This window comes from Panthera pardus, unplaced genomic scaffold, assembly GCF_024362965.1.
Source record: "Panthera pardus isolate Hobbes unplaced genomic scaffold, ASM2436296v1 HiC_scaffold_10, whole genome shotgun sequence".
In the NCBI taxonomy this organism is placed as follows: domain Eukaryota; kingdom Metazoa; phylum Chordata; class Mammalia; order Carnivora; family Felidae; genus Panthera; species Panthera pardus.
The window spans coordinates 26913564-26928701 of record NW_026526655.1 but is presented as its reverse complement, the minus strand read 5'-3'; the positions used below and the strand labels follow the sequence as shown (position 1 = coordinate 26928701).

General features: G+C 35.4%; 1 protein-coding gene across 42 annotated transcripts in view; it reads left to right on the top strand.

The window, feature by feature from the left end:
• Window positions 1-15138, top strand: part of MAP2 (microtubule associated protein 2) — a 281261-nt gene that overhangs the window by 251062 nt on the left and 15061 nt on the right. For 25 of the 42 annotated variants that reach the window (XM_019446158.2, XM_019446150.2, XM_019446161.2 and 22 more), the window contains 3 exons: window positions 1984-2154; window positions 3133-3280; window positions 8183-8523. In XM_019446158.2, the coding sequence (XP_019301703.2) occupies window positions 1984-2154; window positions 3133-3280; window positions 8183-8523 (660 nt within the window). The remainder of the gene's footprint in view (window positions 1-1983; window positions 2155-3132; window positions 3281-8182; window positions 8524-15138) is intronic. The other 17 variants (XM_019446170.2, XM_019446168.2, XM_053905406.1 and 14 more) reach the window with 1 other exon arrangement.

Genomic DNA, 15138 nt, shown 5'->3' with positions numbered 1-15138 from the left:
ACAGTAAATTATAAAATAGTACACTGTATTGTGCTTAGAACATAGTATTTATTCAATAAACAGTGATCGTTGTTGTTGTTGTTGTTGTTGTTGTTGTTATTTGAAAGGTAGAAGTCTTTAGGAGCAGATAGAGAAAGTAAGTCAGCTTTTCCCCATTAAAAAAAGCATTTTTAAGTGGACATTGTTTGGAAAATCTTTTTTTTTTTTTTTTTTGACTTTTAACTCCAGTTGGTTAACATACAGTGTAATATTAGCTTCAGGTGTACAACATAGTGATTTAACACTTCCCTACAGCACTCGGTGCTCTCATCACAGGTGCCCTCCTTAATCCTCACCTATTTCACCCATCCCTCTACTCCCCTCCTGTCTGGTAACCATCAGTTTGTTCTGTATAGTTCAGAGTCTGTTTCTTGAGTCTCTTTCTCCCTCTCTTTCCCTTGTATCATTGTTATGTTTGTTTGAAAAATATTTAGGAAGTTTTCAAGTCCCTTGGTCTTCAAGTAACTCATTGGGAATTCGCATTAAATGCTTGTCCTTAGGAAAGAAACCATATACATCTTCTACACAGAACTAATTTTTTTTCGTTTATAAATGCCCATCTCCCCTTTCTGAAGAAGAGAGATAGGCCACCATTCTTTCTAACTTTTTCTCATTTAACATTTTTCCCCTCATAACCTCACCCTCTTCCTATAAATTTCCTTTATAACCCCAAGACTAACCTGTTTTTATCTGTGACTTTCAGTACATTCCCCAGAACAGTTCTTTCTGATTTTTCAATTGATCTTTATTGTGAGCCTGACCTATAATCCTTCATTTGTTGCGTATTTGTTTTGTTTTTGTTTTCGTTTTAAGCACAGGATTAGTAGTTGTCTTTCATAATTTGAGGCAATCCAATTATTCAATTTTTTTTTTCTTTCCTGTATCACTTTTGTAATTCACTATTTTGTGGGTAGCATCAATCAAAAAAGAATGACTTGTGCCAAGCCAGGTGCATGTCCCGCTCAAGGCGCTGGGTCTGTAAAACGAGAAGTGATTTGTGCAATCTGTTAATGGGTCTGCCCTGTTAAAGTGCCCGTGGAGGTTAAAACTCGAAATAAAGATGTCGATTTCAACTGCTATTTTTGTAACAGCAAAATCATATTAATTAATGAATAAAATCTCCTTGGCTTCTTTATACTTTTCTGCATTTTTAACAAAGTGCCCTGTGAAATATGCAACATGTCAGCATAGCTTTCTCCAGAAGCCATATGTCTGACCCCCTGATGATTCCCACTTGAGAAATATCTCTCCAGGGACTAGCAACACCCGTAATTTAAGTCCTGTGATTTTTTTATGGGCAATGTCTTTAGTGCTCACTTTCATTTTTAGAATTTATAAGACACCGTACAAACTGATCTATGCACAAAATGTTATCAATTCTATGGTAAAACTTGGCCCCCAGTATGCATTTTACTCATAAAATGTACTAATTTTATATAAACTCTGTAATTTTTTTGACGAAATCAATGTAGACATCTGAAAGAACATTTTCTCAACTTTAAGAAAGTATTTTCCATTATGAGACCTTAAATATACCTTGCTCTAAAGTTCTTGAAATGTGATCAAGATTTTGATTATAAATACACCTTAAGGGTTGTATTTATTAAAGGAACAATTCCAACAGACTCTCAAGATATTTTTCAAATATGGTATCATTGAAAGACCTATGGATTAATCAGATTTTATGCATAGAATTCATGAAGAGTATTGTAATCTGTATTCTCATATATGAGCATTCTTAAGTTAGTTGCAGTTTAACATCTGTTCAATGAAAATCTCTTGTTCTCACATAATTTGCATTTCTGTCATTGATTATAACCATTTATCATGTGGTCTTTTTAGATGTCAGTATTTAATTTCTTATATGTTTAGACATTTTTTATTTTCCTTTTACTTCATAGTTTTGTTTATTTTGTGCTTTTGTTTGTTTTCTTTCATGGCTAGAATTCTACTTTGTCAAAGATTCCTGCCTTTCAGGGTAGCTCAAAATCCCCAAGATGCAGCTCAGCCTGCCTTAGTACGTCTAAAAGGGCTACATTTTCTGACAGTTTTTCAATAAAGCCCACCTCAGCAGGCTCCACAGACCGTTTGCCATTCTCAGAATCAGGGAACAAGGTAAGGCGGCAGGTCAACTGAAGTTTCAGAAAAGAATATAATTTCAGAGGTTGTAAGACACAGTTCAGTAAATATATAAAAACAGAGACTAAACTCTAAAGTGTTTGACATATAAACAATAGACTCTCTTATAAACAAATAAAAGTTTCAATAGTTATTAATAGTCTAATCAGTAAAAAAAAAAAGCCTCTATCTAGGTATACTGTCCCTTATTAATTTATTATTTGTTTATTTGGTATCTTGTAAAATTTCAGATGCAAACCAAAAAAATAAAATATATATGCTATTATACATAATATATAACATGTAGCATATACATATATATAGCATATAGCATATAATGTATAATATGTAATATTGTATAATAATGATGAATTATATATAATATGATAGACCATTTGGACTCAGACACCTCAGGATTTAATACTGCCTCTGCTACCTATTAATTCGTGATTTTGAAAAAATTACATACATTGATTCAACCAGTTTCCTTGGCTATAAAATGCATGTAGTATTTTGTGGCAAGAATTAAATCATAAATGGATGTAAAGTGCTTAGAATTCCTGTCACAAAAATGCACAACATACGGTAGTGTTCATTGTTAACTGTCATCATGCAATGCCCACTGCCAGTCCTTTCTGATTAATGAGTTTTCATGCTTATCAAGAGGTTTTAGTAAAATTTTTCATTTGCTGGAGATTACTTAGGTTAATTACTATAGTCCCATGTTATTTAGAATTTGAATTTCATGATTAATTATTAGCACAAACTCCAGAATAATAGATTTTTATAGCACTTCTAGGCAAATAGGAACCCTTTCTAAGTTTCAAAGTGGAAATGCTTATAAGTATATGAAATTCAGTAGTGTGTATTAAAAGAAATGTATCTATCAGCACAGGAAGAAATTAGCCAGGCTAGCATAATCACTTTGTATACCTGAAGATTCACGAGAACCCAATGTGTTTTTTTCCCAATCAGGATGGAGTAACCAAGAGCCCAGAAAAGCGCTCTTCCCTGCCCAGGCCCTCCTCTATCCTCCCTCCTCGCCGCGGTGTATCAGGAGACAGAGAGGAGAATTCCTTCTCTCTCAACAGTTCCATCTCCTCTTCAGCAAGGAGGACCACCAGTATGTTTATTTTGATTTGGCTTCCTTTTTAATCCCTTAAGTGGAGTAGAGCTTATTCTAGGTCTATATTTTACATCGTTCAAACAAAACATACATTGAAAACAAATTATATTTCTTCTAAGAATCAGAAAAGCCAGGGGCACCTGGGTGGCTCAGTCGGTTGAGCATCTGACTTCGGCTCAGGTCATGATCTCACAGTTTGTGGGTTCCAGCCCCTCGTCAGGCTCTGTGCTAACAGCTCAGAGCCTGGAGCCTGCTTCGGATTCTGTGTCTCCTTCTCTCTCTGCCTCTCCCCCGCTCATGCTTTGTCTCACTCTGTTTCTCAAAAATAAATAAATGTAAAAAAAAATTTTTTTTAAAGAATCAGAAAAGCCAGACTATTGATGGATCCAAAACAGCTGCTTGATTCAAAATGATTGTTTTGGAAAATGAGTACCTACAAGGAAGTAATTAATAGAGAAGACCAATAGTCAGGAATTTTTTTTTTAATATGTATCTATATAAGCTTAACTTCCTTAGAATTCCAAATCCTAAAGTCTAACTGGGAAGTCAGTAATCAAAACCTAGGATCCTGCTCAATTTGGTAGGAATTTACATTCCAGGGGCACCTGGGTGGTTCAGTCAGTTGAGCGTCTTGATCAGCTCAACTCATAATCTCACGGTTCTGGAGTTTGAGCCCCGCATTGACCTCACACTGACAGTGCGGAGCCTGCTTGGGATTCTCTCTCTCCCTTTCTCTCTGCCTCTCTCTCTTTCTCTCTCTCTCAAAATAAATTAAAAAAAAAATTCGCATTCCAATGGGGGTGTAAACATAACATGTTCCGTGCAATAGTTTAAATTTCTTTTGGTTGATGGCCCATAATGAACTAGTTGGCGTCATCACAGTTTAAGGAAAGAATATAACAATGTTCCAATCATTACCCACTCGTGTGGTGTTACTACCAAGATTATCTGGTTAAAGGACAGATGCAAATTATTTTCACAAATAGGTTTCTATTACAACAAAAATAGCTACCATTTATTTAGTACCTGAAGATGCTAAGATCCTGAGACACGTTTTTCACTCCATTTAAGTTAATAATGCTGATGGTTAGGTAAAAATAACCTCGTTAAATCTACTCATGAGGAAACTGACCTTTTAAAGAGGGTTACTTGTCCGATGCTACTAAGCTAGAGTGGTTGAATTGGTTTTCAGCCCACTGATAATTTCATTCACCTGCCCTTTTAATGTCTTTTTTATATTTATTTATGTGGAAGATGTAGTACTAGAAAACTATGTAGAATCACTTGGAGAATAATATCTCTGTCATTTAAAAACCATTAAAAATGGTGGAAATTGCTCCTCCCATCACATTATAGTTGATTTTGTTACTTACTCTTAAAATATTTAATAAAAATTGGCCCACTTCAAATATTACCATTCTGTGTGACACTTAAAGCATATTTTTGCCTAGAATTAAAGTGTTTATTATATTTAGAGCAGTTGTGCCCTACACCATTTAGTTTCATGAAGCATTAACATTCTTTGAAGTATATGCCAGGAACCCTTTAAGATCACAAAACTATTTCTTCACAAAAATAAAGTATTCAAACAAACTAGCAAAGAAGGCATTGAAAAGATAGTGATCCCCAGAGAAAAGACTTCAATTCCAAATATCCGGAGTTGGAATTGGGCATCAGCAATATGGAGGCTGTTCAGACAAGACAAAGGCACCAAGTGCTTCCCAAAGGTATACCTTGAGTTATGCTTCTATCTGTGGTTATGGGAGCAAAATGGTACTTTATTCATAACTTCACATCTTCAAACTACTGTGCTCTGCCCTCTAAAATGCATCCATATATAAATTGTCCTTTATGATCTGAGCCAATTCTATTTGGACTTTCTAACTTTATTTACATTCATAAGCATGATGCATTTTATTTGCTAAGAAACATAACTGATGCCCTGATAATCTCAGGACATTCAGTTTATTTTGTTTCCCTATAGCAATAGCTAAAAAGCCTAAGGACAACTAAAAGAACAAGTACTGTGCTTCCCCCCATTCACCCATCATCTCCGTAACTACACACAGACACGTTCTGGCATTTTGTACCACTACTGAAAAGATTTGAAGGAAACAAAGCTATGCCCTTAGCACAAACGGAGAGAAAGGCATTGTCATCGAGGAGTTGACAAGATTAATAAGAACACAGTTTCATAAAGTAATTTGTAAATATATATTTTCTCATAGATATATTTCACATTGTTTTAGTATTTCAGATTTAATTAACTCTTTCAGTTTCAGAACAAATAGGAAACACTCGAAGTTGCCATTTGATGACTAGAATATAATTTATTATACTTTGAATCAATCCTATCTATTCAACAGTGGTGGTAGGGCTTAATGCTTTTGGTTTTTCTTCATTCTCCAGATGTAACACAAAACTTTCATTCCTTAGTTTTCTGAAGCTTAAAGCCATTCTCTATGGGTATAGAAAGGACTCTTTAAAAACTGTTATTTCTTTTAGTGAAACTTGTTATGCACATGCAGAATATTGCTTCAGCTCAGTCTCCCTTGAGTAAAACACACCTCAACACACTGATTAATTCTGAATCCAATTTGTACTGATAAAAAAGAAAGTATGTTGAGCTCCTACTGTATACAGATCTCATGGAAGGCACCAGTACAGTGACAAATAACAGAGAGAAGTTTCTGCTCCCCAAAAGACCTGAGCTATTCCAAGGTAATGAAGGCATAGAGAAAACATTTAAGGAGGAAATGAAGTTTCTGAAGAGATTTTTCTGAAGGACAGAATGACTGACTCAAACATCAAAAACTTGGTCCAAAAACGAACTTTGTAGCAAAGAAGCCTCAAAAAGCCAAGTTAGCTGTGGCTGTATCATCTTGGTCTTGAAATGTCATTTTTGTGGAAAGCAATAAAAATCGTAGAACGCACACTCATCTATCATGTTAGTCTTCTTATATCCCATTTCCTATTGTCAGTTAAACAGTCTGCCCATGGTTGGCCCTTACACGTTAAAAAACCAGAAGGACACAGGGCAGCTGTCACTTATATGTAAAAACTGTTCACTGAAAGAAGTGAAATGCTCCTGTTTCTCCAGGAGACTGAACACAGGCCAGTAGGTAAATAGATGTTGTCTGTAGATTATAATTATCTAGGAAACTCTCTTGAGCTCATTCCCTGTAATTATTCCAGCAATGATTAATTATCCCCTTTCTCAGGCAGAACTTCCCACACTGATGACCAATTGTACGAGATGACTCAAAGATCCCTTTCACTTCATTGATTTAAAAACTAATGACTTGTACCTTTGTCCTCGACAAAATTTCTAGATTTATTGATTTTACAAAGTATATATACTCAGTAATAAAAAATAAAATTCATGCCCTTCCTATAAAACACCAAAAAAAAAAGTGAAGGTATTTGAATAGTAAATGTAAACAATGTAAATAAGTGTTGTATTATTAGACTGAATGTGTTATTTTAAGAGAAAAGATTTTTAGAGCTCAGAGGCTAAATATCTTATCTGGCTTTGAATTTAGTATCATCTGGGTAAACAAGCCTCAGTATCCTCATTCTTGAATTTAGGAATAATAAGAGCTGCCTCTAACTACTGTGTTTGTTTGCTCATCACATGTTTGGTATTCACAAAAGTGCTTTGAAATCTATAAGGTGCTGTAGTCTCACGTATCTCTCTTTTTTTTTCAAAAAAGGATTTGAAATGGCATTCAAACACACAGTTAAAAAGTTAATGTGAAAGAAACATAGTACAGGAAAATGGGCGGAAGGAGCTAAATAGTAAAATGATGCCCAAGTTGGGTTGAGGCAAAGAAATGCCTCCCACAATATCATATTTAATTGACAATGGGGGATTATTGGTTTGACTCCAAACTGCAAACTAGCAATGAAAGTATAGGAGAAAACAATCAGGTACAAGATGCACAGTGGATATATTGTTAAAATACCCTATTTTTCTAAGAAGAAAAATAGATTTTTTGTGTGTGATATTAAGAGCTGAGATGAGGGGCGCCCAGGTGGCTCAGTCGGTTAAGTGACCGACTTTGGCTCAGGTCATGATCTCCAATTTGTGAGTTCACGCCCCGCATCAGGCTCTATGCTGACAGCTCAGAGCCCGGAGCCTGCTTCAGATTCTGTCTCCCTCTCCTCTTTGTGCTCTGTCTCTGTCTCTCTCTCAAAAATAAATAAACGTTAAAAAAAAACTAAAAAAAAAAAAAAAAAAAAAAAGACCTGAGACGAATTTCCATACAAAGGAAAATGTAATACTGTAGAACAATGTGTAACATGACTGAATAGCCCTCAGTATACACATTTGCAATTCACAGTGTTCCTCAGTATAAATGGAAGGAGTACCACTGAAATGCAATTCAATAAATAATTTGTACACAGCTCAAAATTACTGATATAAACACACGGTTGTATGTTGTATGTCTGCCTGAATCTTGGAATGAACTTACTGCACAAAAGAGCAAATGGTCCACATTATCATTCAAGGAATCTTTAGTAAATATGAGCCCACACAAAAAATACAGTGCAGACACTTCTTCCAACTAAAGGCAGATTCATATGCCTTAATGATCACACAAGTATAAAAAACTTTTGACACATTCAAAGTTAGAAGGAAGAATAAATCAAGAAAACCCAAGTTCTTTCTTTGCATTGATAGCAATGCATTTTCACAAATGTTACCAGGTTATAAGCCTTTGAAAAAAAGGAGACTTTCACCTTTTGGAGCATTGTCGTTATCCATAAATGTTCTCAACTCCTTAAACATTAACGTATTGTGAGTTCTAACAACCCGTGGGAAGACGATGTCTTGAGGAGAATTTTCTGATGCTGTGGTTTCAGTTTTGTTTTGTTTTGTTTTGTTTGTGAATATAGGATCAGAGCCAATTCGCAGAGCAGGAAAAAGTGGCACTTCCACACCCACCACCCCTGGATCAACCGCGATCACTCCTGGCACCCCACCAAGCTATTCTTCACGCACACCAGGCACTCCTGGAACCCCTAGCTATCCCAGAACCCCTCACACACCAGGAACCCCCAAATCTGCCATCTTGGTGCCCAGTGAGAAGAAAGTTGCCATCATACGTACTCCTCCAAAATCTCCTGCTACTCCCAAGCAGCTTCGGCTTATTAACCAACCACTGCCAGACCTGAAGAATGTCAAATCCAAAATCGGATCAACAGACAACATCAAATACCAGCCTAAAGGGGGGCAGGTAAGAATCATATGAACCCATATTTGCTGCTGGAAGTAAATTGCCACTAATTATTAGAAAGCCTTCCTCATATTATATGCTAACAGTTCTTACAATAAAAGGGAGGTGGAGGTGTTAAAAAAATTAATGGTTATGGTTCATTGCCAAGAGTTTAGACCTTATCTGAGAAATCTAGCTTATCAAATATAATGAAAATGGCATGAGATATCCATTCCTTCTGGTTATTATCAGGTAAAAATGGATTTGAACATGCAGGAGAATTTTTCCATTAATTGCTAGCAGATCTTTTCTGAATGTATGTCTATTGCCTTGTGGACTTTGGTTTAAGAGATTAAAATTACATTTCTGATATGAATTTGAGTGTTCTAGTTTAGATCCCGTGACCTCATTTGACTATCTTTTAAGAATTCCACTTTTATCTCCTTTCTCCTTCGATGATTTTCTATGACATCTTCTACCATTTCCCCATCTCTATACCAACACCAGAACGGTTCGCCAAATTTCTTTTCTGGCTGCTCATGTTTACAAATTGCAAAGGGTAGACATTCGTGTTGATGATAAACAGGCAGTTTTGTATAGTTCTGATGCATGAGATTATTATAGCAGAACTCTTTTAGATTAAGTATATTGGATAGAATTCTTAGTAAAGCTCTACCTATTAAGTCTTAACTTCGGCTCCAGTATGAACGTTCACATTTTTACCAACCAAGGGTGTTTGAATTCTGCCTTGACCTGAACCTTGCTTACATACTGTTTGTTTAGATGAAACAATTATCCTGGAAGGAGATAATACCATATCATTTCTTGTTTTTGTTGTGATATTGATCTGCCTATGGGATAGTTTGACTTTTCTTGTCAGTAAAGAGATAAAACACCCATCCTTGAGAGAAAGAAGAAAGAAAGTATCATTTCCTTTGTGCATCACCAAACTTGTAATGCCCTCTCAGCATCTCCAAAAGCCTTTCTTTTAACTTCAGTATTCTTTTCTGCCTCTCTTTATTTTGTGTCTTATATTTTCTGCCGCTGATTTTTGCTATCCTTCTTCCATGCCAAAGAAAATATATTTTCAGGCAGGTTTAGAAAAAAGATCTTGCCAAAATGTGAAGCTATCAAGGATTCCTACTCACTGCTGAAACAAAAACTCAGTATTGCCCCTTCCTTTAGCACCAAACTTGATTGCTGTCTCATTGTGATTCCGTTCCACAAAGCCCAAGGAGTTATGAAAAATCAACCAAAGAGTTGGAAGAAGTGGAGGGCAGGGGTGGTGCTCAGTATGCCCTCTGCAGAATGACTGTAACATTCTCTAGTAATAAAGTCATCGACAAATGCTTTTTCATACAAGATGTTATTAAAATATGAGCTGCAAGAAACCTTTTTTAAACAATACAAAACAAAAAACTAATTCTACCAAATTTGATCCTGTAATTCCATAAATCTCATAGTATTCTTGGATTCCTCAGAGTTTTACACACTCCAGAGAATGAAATATTTTGAGTCTTTAGGAAATACCCAAATGCTGTATTACAAACCATTTGTAATATTTATGTTTTATATTTATATATAAATATTAGGTGACTAAAATAAATTTAGTACAAATTTTAAAGTATCATTTTAGTTTTTGTTGAGATACCTATTAAAATACAATAGCCAGTAAGTATATTTAGAATCAAATCTCTTTCTATAAATATCCTTTTGGTTTGTATTTTCCTGATCTAAATGTGGGGTTTATTTGCTTATATTCTAGAAAATACTGATACTTAACATGTTTCTTCTTAGAATCACAAGGGAATATAACTCATCTCCAAAATATTTTTCTGAAAGTAAAAAGAAAATGTAATCAAAATGGAATAATTATTGATATAATTTGACATGGAAGTTCTACATGTGACTCCTCAAGGTAGAGAGGCATAAAGAATGGTTTTAGCCTCCGCTTTGCCAGAGTCACTAAGGTTAAACCAGTCCAAAAAATATGAATACTTCATCCTTCTGCTTCTTTACCATATCTGATTGTGAATATTTTTATGTCTAATTAATTGACTTCTACTATACTTGGTAATTCATAAAAGTGACATAAAGATGTCTCATTCTCTTGAATTCAACTAAAATGGCCTCAGAGATTGTCGTAATTAAGGGCTAGTAAAGACATATGACACAAAAATTACAGAATAAAAATAGCCTCAAACTCATGCTGTCCTTTGAAGAAAATCTCTTCTTTCATAAGGCAAGTGTTAATCTGCTGCAAAATTATCCTATCTCAGCTGCAGATGACTTGGAAAAATGTCCACAACAGTGGAGTTATGAAGCGACTCTTGTTGGAGAAGCAGGAGATATTTCCTCACCAAGATAAACAGATGGAAGGAAGATACTTGCCTTCTATTTGGTGATAGATGGTACAATGTGTTTAGGTTGGAGGAGGAAATAAATTGGGAAATTGAGGTGCCCTGTAGTTGAACTGTCTTGGTAGGAAAAACGCATCACTTAACACTTTAACAGTGTTAATATAAGCTGCAAGAAATCTTTTTATTTGAGGCTTAAAAGCCTCAAACACAAGGAGTAAGGAGAGATTCTTTTTCTGTACATGTTAAACTGGAGGTTTTGACTGGATGATTCAAGATTCCACTTTACAGAATGACTAGGAAACATTTTTATGTTAAAACGTGTTAGAAATTATCAGGATGATATCCTAAAGACCCTTGTTATCTGATTGAGGATCCATAAATGCACTCTACTGGGGAGACCGTAGCCAATGGCATGTTGTTCCCAATTATAAATTGATAATCCTAAGATATTTGAATGGATGGTGTTCAACTCAGAATCATTGAAGAGGACAGGATAATAGCAATACTTTCCGTAGAAGGCAAGTTTTGTAATAGAGATATGTAGTCTATAGATGTTAGGAAAAATAGTCACACAATTCTTATTAATAAATAAAGGAGGAAAATTATAGATGTAACCTTAATTCTTCTACACAGGCTCTATTGTTAAATCTGAAGTGGTTAGACTGTATGCCAATGATTTCATTTTAAAAGCTATATTATTGCTGTTTTAAAGTTTGTATAATCATGAAGAAATGGGAGGGGAAATATGTAATAAAAAATACATATGTCTTGGGAACCCAACAACTTTCAAGTTGGGAAGCTTTATTATTTGCCTGAATCTGAGCATTTATTGCCCTTCTGTATGTATAGGTTGTGTGCTTACATTTATTATCGCTTCTGTTAAAAGTCCAATTTTATATTGGAAGAGAGACTTATCTCTGTGGCTCAGTTCAGTGAAGCAAATCAATGCATAATGGAATAGATAAACTAGCTGAAGATGTGAGGAGCTTTACAGAAAGCAATAATATTAATCTTTTCAGCTAAAACACAAATTCATTCTGCTGGAAAGAACATACCCAATCCTAGATTCACTGTACATTGTGACCTTGGTTAATTTAACTCGAGGCTCAGGTAAGACTATCTTAGTGTATTAACTTGAAACTATTTCAATGTAGTTAGCTCCCTATTCTACATGAAATCTAAATCTAGATTTTACAATCAATAGTGTTAGCTTTTTAAGAACACAGCTGCTTGATTTAAACAGAAGTAGGAAAATAAACAGTTTCTCTAAATGCGTGGCATAAAAAATTTAGGCAAGAACTCAGTGAATGGTACTTTTTACCCTTTCTATCAATGGATCAGCTTTTTTATAGGTACTTTGATTTATGTGGAATACTTTTACATGCTTTAACAAGTTTCTCGTTTTTTTCTCCAAAAGCTTTATGAAGATCACTATACAAAGAACAATTTTTGTACCCTTGTCATAGTTGAAAGTTACTGATGGGGTGACTTCACAAAAACTATTGTATTTTATAGCTTTTTGGATATGATGGTTAGCTAGATCATGATCTCTGCAAGGACATGTCTATGGATTTGACTGATTACCTTGTGGATTATATACTTCTCCTTCGTTCATGGAACAGTCAGTCATTTTCAGGTCAGCTGCGCTACAGATGGTGGCATCTTCAAGCAAGTCACACCTGTTAAAGAAAAGAACAGTACTTCTCTTTTATATACAGAATCTTGTAGAATGTGTCAGTCTATTACCTTCCCAGTCAGTGTTGCCCTAGCATCTTTTTAAAAAACTTATTTAGAGGAGCACCTGGGGGCCTCAGTTGGTTAAACATCCAACTCTTGATTTCGGCTCAGGTCATGATCTCACGGTTCATGAGACTTGAACCCCGCTTGAGGCTCGGCCCAGAGTCTGCTTGGGATTCTCTCTCTCCCTCTTTCTCTGCCCCCTCCCCCAGTCACACTCTCTCTCTCTCTCCCTCTCAAAATCAATAAGTGAACTTTTTTAAAAAGACAATAGAAACAACAAAATATACTTCTTTTTGTGGTGCCATTAATATAATGTATTTGTACTATCTTAATGCCATACCATTTCATTTAAGCAGATGGTGAGGTCACTTTAAACTCTCAAATTCATGGTTCTACTTAAGAGATTGATAGTATTTTTTCACTACAACTCATTAAGAATATTCACTTAGCTATTCTAACAAATTCCTTAAGTATGTGCCACAAAGGGCAAGCTGAACTTGAGTAAAGCAATCAGTGCTTCTGAAATGTAATTGGGAGAGAGGGAGGAAGGAGGGAACGGATGAGGGAAATGTGGACAGGAACCTTTTTTAGATTTTCTTATAAAGTTTTAGGAATTAGAAAACTTTTTGGGCCTTTCACATGTAATTTGAATAGGTTACTTTTAGTTTCATATTCAAGGAGAAAATGGAATTAATGCTGGAGGCAAGTAATAAATTATACTGAAACAGGGTTTTTTTTCTCATTCTGTCAAATTATGGTGGCCACCATTGTGAAAGGTCTACTGAGTGCTATTAACATATAAGTAAATTAATAAAATTATAAGCTTTATAAATTAAAAGAGAATTAAAATTTATTTAGATTTATTCCTCATTCTCATTGGGTATGATTTCATCAAACATTTATTAAGACCCTGATGGGTACTCTATGACAAATGGAAAGAGACATGGTCTCTACAATCTAGGCAGAAAAGAAGTGGCTTTTTTTTTTCATTTCCTATCTTCCCCTAGCTGTCTTGCCCTTATGTAATAATTTAAAGTCCTTTCCAAGCCATTTCTTTCCATCTCATTGGGCTATAAATAAGTGCTAAATAAGAAAAGCAATAAAATACCCCATAAGCTTTAAAATACTGTCAATCCAGCATGAAGAAAAACTATTCACTGAATATGCATTATATTATACTGACAAGGGTGTGTGTGTGCGTGTGTGTGTGTGTGTGTGTGTGTGTGTGTGTTTGAAAGTCAACATTATCTCAAAGCAAAAGCTCCTTAATATCATGGACCCTGTCTTTATGCAAGAGAAATTTTATAACTATAATTCAAGTATCTTTCGTAGGGTAATGAAAAATTTTGGAGCTAGGCTTCATAAATATTAATTATTTAAAAACTATGATAAAAATCATTACAAGTTGAGTTCTATAGAGTCCTTTTTATGTTTGCTATTTACTTACAAGCCAAGCAAGGACATAGGAACAACTTTGAATCTCAGATTATTTTCAAACAACTGAACTAAATTAAAATTTTTTTAATGTTTATTCATTTTTTGAGAGAGAGACAGAGTGTGAGTGGGGGAGGGGCAGAGAGAGAGGGAGACAAAGAATCTCAGAGCTCCAGGCTCTGAGATGTCAGCACAGAGCCTGATGTGGGGCTCAAACTCACAAACTGCAAGACCATGACTTGAACTGAAGTTGGATGCTTAACCTACTGAGCTACCCAGGCACCCCCTAAATAAACCCTTTAAAACTTCCTGCCTTGGGGTGCCTGGGTGGCTCAGTGGAAATGACAGCTTCCAATTCTGTCTCTCCCTCTCTCTCTCTCTACCCCTTCCTCGCTTGTAGTCTGCCTCTCTCTCGAAAATAAATAAACATTAAAAAATTAAAAAAAAAAACTTACTGCCTTTACACTTGATCCACTATTCCTTAAATTTCTTACAAATTTAAGCTGAACAAAAAAATGTAGTGCCAGTGTTCAACCATGAGGTTAATGCCTAAACTCAGTGTCTGTTCCACCAAAAATTTCTTTACAAATTTTTCAGCATTATTTGCTTATTCAGGGTTTTTGATGTGGTTCTGTTTTTTGCTGTGTGGCATAGCCTGCATAGAAAAATTGGGCTGGCATCTTGATGGGCCCCTCCAATGTATCCTTTTGCTTTAGAGCTCTGTGGAATTGTAGGTTTTGATATAAACTGTTATTTCTATTTACATGTGCACTCTATTTATTGCTTATATTTGATACATCAAATTCTGAAGAAGTTATAGGTCAGTATAGGAAGAGTTAAAGTTTGAAATAGAGGGGCATCTGGGTGGCTCAGTGGGTTGAATAAACGACTCTGGATTTCTGCTCAGGTCATGATCCCAGAGTCGTGGGATCAAGCCCCAAGTCGGGTTCCGTGCTGAGCATGGAGCCTACTTAAGATTCTCTTCTTTCTCTCCCTCTGCTCCTCTCTCCTGCTTGCACTCTGTCTCTCTCTCTGTGTAAATTAAAAATAAAAGAGACCTTGCAATTCAATAAATAAAAAAAATGTGAAATAGACTATAAAG